General features: G+C 48.0%; 1 protein-coding gene across 1 annotated transcript; it reads left to right on the top strand.

Annotated features, from left to right (window-relative positions):
* Positions 1-2,904: 2,904 nt before the first annotated feature.
* On the top strand, positions 2,905-4,047 carry LOC125519216. Its single transcript, XM_048684089.1, has 3 exons — positions 2,905-3,255; positions 3,347-3,986; positions 4,031-4,047. The coding sequence occupies exons 1-3, from the start codon at positions 3,247-3,249 to the stop codon at positions 4,045-4,047; spliced, it is 666 nt and encodes a 221-aa protein (XP_048540046.1). The 5' UTR covers positions 2,905-3,246.
* Positions 4,048-4,750: the final 703 nt, after the last annotated feature.

Below are 4,750 nucleotides of genomic sequence, written 5' to 3'. Positions count from 1 at the left end.
CTCAAGTCAACTGACGTAACCTAGGCGTCTCCCGTCCGAAAGGGTTGCATCGATAAATATGCATTCAATTGCATATTTATCACCGCAGCTCTTTCGGATTGTCCAGCGCTTTCCACGGACAGCCCGAGGATGTGTAGATTGGGTACGTTGTTCATGCTCTACCCCGTTCCGAGACAGGATTTCGGCGGCGCCTCCCTGTTGTTCTCCGGATGCACATTCTCTCGGCATTTTGCCGAGACGTGTATCTGGAGAACAGCGGGGAGGTGCTGCCGAAATTTTGTCTCGGAACGGGGTAGAGCGTGGACAACGTAATCAATCTACACATTCTCGGGTGGGATTAGGACCCATCTTTACCTATTAGAGATGTAGGTGGATTAAACGCGATAGAAACTGAAAATTTGATGTGATTAATTTAAGTGAATCCTTAATTATGTTGTGTGGGTTGCAAAAAAGCAGAGGATGGCAGATAATCAGTGGATGTACAGTGGTTTTATCCGTCGGAATCGAGTAACATCAGAGTGAATCGCGAAAATCGATGTGTATTTGAAGGAGATATTCCGTCGTCCAATGAGAATTATCCCACCATGCCCCTGTGCGAGATGTGCGAGACGTCACCATAGAAATCAGACGGACATGAGTGAGCATCTTCGCACGCACGGATATATGCCAAACTTTGACATGCCGCCGATAAACATAGCCGAGCAGGACCGTGGTAGAGAGGAGGTGATGCGACAACGCATCGATGGATATGAGGACGACGGGGTCAGGGACATGCTAGATGATGTCATTGTTGCAGAAACGGCAAATGCGACACCTTCAGAGAATGAACCAGAGGAGCCGGAGGCAACCGCAAAGGCCTTCTTGGAGGTCTTGGCCTCGTCGAAGAAACCTCTTTATGCGGGTGCGAAAATATCTCAGCTAGATGCCATCTCGCAACTGATTGCAGTCAAGGCTGAGTATGGCTGTAGCCAGAAATGTTTCGAAGCATTCCTGGGAGTATGGGCTAACAGCCTCCCTGAGGGTCATGAACTGCCGAAAAGCATGTACGATACAAAGAAAATCATGAAGGCACTTTCTATGGATTATGAGAAAATAGATGTTTGCCCGAAGAATTGCCTTTTGTTTAGGCACGAGTATGCGGATGACAAGTACTGTAGGAAGTGCGGTTCGTCTCGGTACATTGAGGTGGTCGGTGAGGATGGTGAGAAAAAGCAGCTAACCATCCCCGTTAAGGTTCTTCGATATCTTGATTTTATAAAAAGACTGCAGCGCCTTTTCATCACGAAGGAGTCTGCCAAAATGATGAAGTGGCACAAGGAAGGTATAAGGTACAATCCAAAAAAATCATACATCCATCGGGAGGGGAAGCATGGAAGTCATTCGATGAAGAATACCCCGAGGAAGCAGCCGAGGCTGGGAATGTCAGAATAGCCATATCAGGTGATGGGTTGAATCCATATGGTATGTCGTCCAATCCATACAGCTGCTGGCCGGTGTTTGTAATTCCGCTCAATCTTCCTCCTGGTGCCCTAATGCAACGGAAGACCATGTTCTTGTCGCTCATCATTCCGGGGCCTGACTACCCGGGGAAGCAGTTGGGTGTGTTTATGCAGCCGCTTGTGGATGCTTTGCACCATTCTTGGTATTTTCTGAGGTTGACATACGACCGGGATTTGCAGAGAAATTTCTTGATGAAAGTTTGGTTGCACTATTGCATGCATGACTTTCCCGGCTATGCTCTATTCTGCGGATGGTGTACAAGTGGTAAGATGCCATGCCCAGTGTGCATGCAGGCTCTGCGAATGATTTGGCTGAGTAAGGGTGGCAAGTATGTAGCCTTTGACCTGCATCGACAGTTCCTCCCTCTAGACCATCCAGACAGGGAAGACAAGAAGAACTTCATGAAAGGCCGGGTTGTTCATGAAGTAACCGAGATTCCAACATTTTCGGGGGCAGATGTTCTTGCTCAGCTAAAAGCTCTCAAGCCTAAAGTCGAAGGCAAAGGCATAGCCAAAGCCAAAGGCTTCGAGGGATATGGTGAGACGCACAACTGGACGCACATTACCCCCTTCTCGCAGCTTCCCTATTTCAAGGACCTCAAACTTCCTTACAATATTGATGTGATGCACACCGAAAAGAATGTGGCAGAGTCACTTTTCCACACGATCCTCAACATTCCTGATAAGACGAAGGATAACGTAAAAGCTAGAGCCGATCAACAGAGAATTTGTGATAGACCACGCCTGAACATGAAGCCTCCCACAGGCGGTCGTAAAAACTGGTTCAAGCCAGATGCTGACTTTGTCCTTAAACCGCCAGAAAAAAAAGAAGTACTTATCTGGCTGAAACAAATTTTGAAGTTCACCGATGGTTATGCATCGAATATAAGTAAGGGAGTCAATCTTTCAACAGGCAAAGTGACCGGCCTGAAGAGTCATGACTACCATGTATGGATTGAGCGGATAATGCCGGTGATGGTTCGAGGCTATGTCCCCGAGCATGTCTGGCGAGTGCTTGCCGAGCTTAGCCATTTCTTTCGCACGCTCTGTGCTAAAGAAGTAAGTAAAGAGGTGATTGAAAAATTGCATAAGAAGGCACCGGAGTTGATAGTCAAGCTAGAGAAGATCTTTCCGCCAGGCTTCTTTACTCCGATGACACATCTCATTCTGCACCTCGCGAACGAGGTATTGTTGGGGGGCCCTGTGCAAAATCGCTGGCAGTACGGCCCTGAGAGGCAGAACAAGCATCTCCGACGGAAATGTGGAAACAAAGCTAAGATTGAAGCTTCCATAGCTGAGGCAGTTATCCTAGAGGAGGTGTCAGACCTCAGGACATCATACTATCCAGACCATGTTCCCCATCTGCATAACAAGGTGCCTCGATACAATATAGAAGAGCCCAAGTATCAACCCAGGCTCGATCTATTCAACGCGCAAGGTGGGAGGGCTGGGGCCTCGAAATCTTATAACATGCCACGACAAGAGTGGGAGGACCTCATGTTCTATATCTTGCACAACATCAAGGAAGTTGAGGAAGTGTGGATGAGGTAATACCACTACACCATTCCTTTATGTCTTCCACATCATCATGTTTCATGTTCACTTAGTCCCGGTCTAACACCGCTTATCTTTTTTTAGTGATTTCGTTCAAGAGGAATGGACGGGAGTGAATCCTCCTACTGAGGCGGAGGCACTTACTCTTCTCCGTCATGGAAACCCTGGACGTAAAAATTTTGTTGCTTGGTTCATGGAGAAAGTAATTTTCCACAATCCCCTGTTAAATACCTACTTCAACATTTATTAGTTAACCGAACTAATGCACGCAACAATTTCCATTATACTTGTAGGGAAAAGATCCGAACATATCTATGGATGATGAATTGAGATGGGTTTCCATGGGTTTTGACCCTGCCGTCGTGACATGTAAAAAGTATGATGTGAATGGGTATCGCTTCCATACAGAGGAGCACCAAAACAGCCGCCCCGATCCCAAAACTATAAATACTGGAGTGTACACCCCCGGTCAAAATTCAGTAGACTACTACGGAAGGGTACAAAATATATACGAGGTTAAATTCCGCCAGGGGCGTGAGACCCTAAGTCTGCCTGTGTTCAAATGCCGATGGTTCGATCCGCAGGAGGGGGTAAAACATACGCCTTCCATTGGTTTGGTCGAAGTTAAACCATCAACCGTCTATGCCGGAGCCGATCTCTTCATTGCGGCTACCCAAGCTACACAAGTATATTATCTGCCTTACCCATGCCAGAAAGTGTATCTAAAGGGTTGGGAAGTTGTGTTCAAGGTGTCGCCACATGGTAAGCTACCAGACCCGAATGAAGACGATTACTACAACATTAACCCCATGACATACGAGGGAGTGTTCTATCAAGAGCAACCTGATGATGATGATGTGGTTAGAAACGATGACGCTAGACCATTGGGTGATGATGATGTGGACCCAAACGTCGACGATGCACGGAATGATGGTGAGACCATTGTCAATGAAAATGACATACTTATGCTAGAAAAGTTAAAAGAAAACGCTGACGACGAGGAAGAGCCTCCACCTCCGTCGGACAACGAAGATGATATGATTGATAGTGATGATGAGACGGACCGAGAAAGAGGTTACAACAGTGATGATTCATATGGGTTCTAGCAGATGTACGTTTCAAGTATTTTTTTTCTATAGTTTAGGAATATGCCTTTTTATGCATTTTTATTAATGTGTTTATTATCATGCCTTTCCTTCATTTCATTAATTTACTAATTGCTTTTTCTCTTTTCAATGCAGGTTCGTGGAACATGGGCAAGGGGAAGGCTGACGGCGTGGGTTTCCTACGCAAGGTCGTCGGCCTGCCTAGTCGGAGTGGTCGAGCACGTAATCCTCCCCCTCGGCTACTTGACGATGACTCCTCACAGGGAGGTCGAGGGAGAGGTTCCCCTAGAGGAGGAGGGGGCGGGGGGAGAGCCTCTAGAGGACGAGATGCTGGGGGGAGTGCCACTACAGGGGGTCGCGGCCAGAAAGAGCGCACCCTGACCGACTTAGGGGTGTTGTCTTCGAGGCCCTCCTCTAGTGAGGTACCCTCCTCTAGTGAGGCAGGCGAGGAGGAGGAGGAGGAGGTTGGGGAGGAGGTTGGGGAGGGGGAGGCAGGCGAGGAGGAGGGTGGTGGCGGGGATGATGGTGGTGACGGGAAGGGGGTTGACACGAAGGGGTGGCTGCGTGGCAACGCAAAGCTACCAAAGCAGG

The sequence above is a fragment of the Triticum urartu genome, chromosome 7 (genome assembly GCF_003073215.2).
Source record: "Triticum urartu cultivar G1812 chromosome 7, Tu2.1, whole genome shotgun sequence".
NCBI lineage: Eukaryota > Viridiplantae > Streptophyta > Magnoliopsida > Poales > Poaceae > Triticum > Triticum urartu.
The sequence above is the reverse complement of the archived record's forward strand: the minus strand, read 5'-3'. Positions and strand labels throughout refer to the sequence as shown.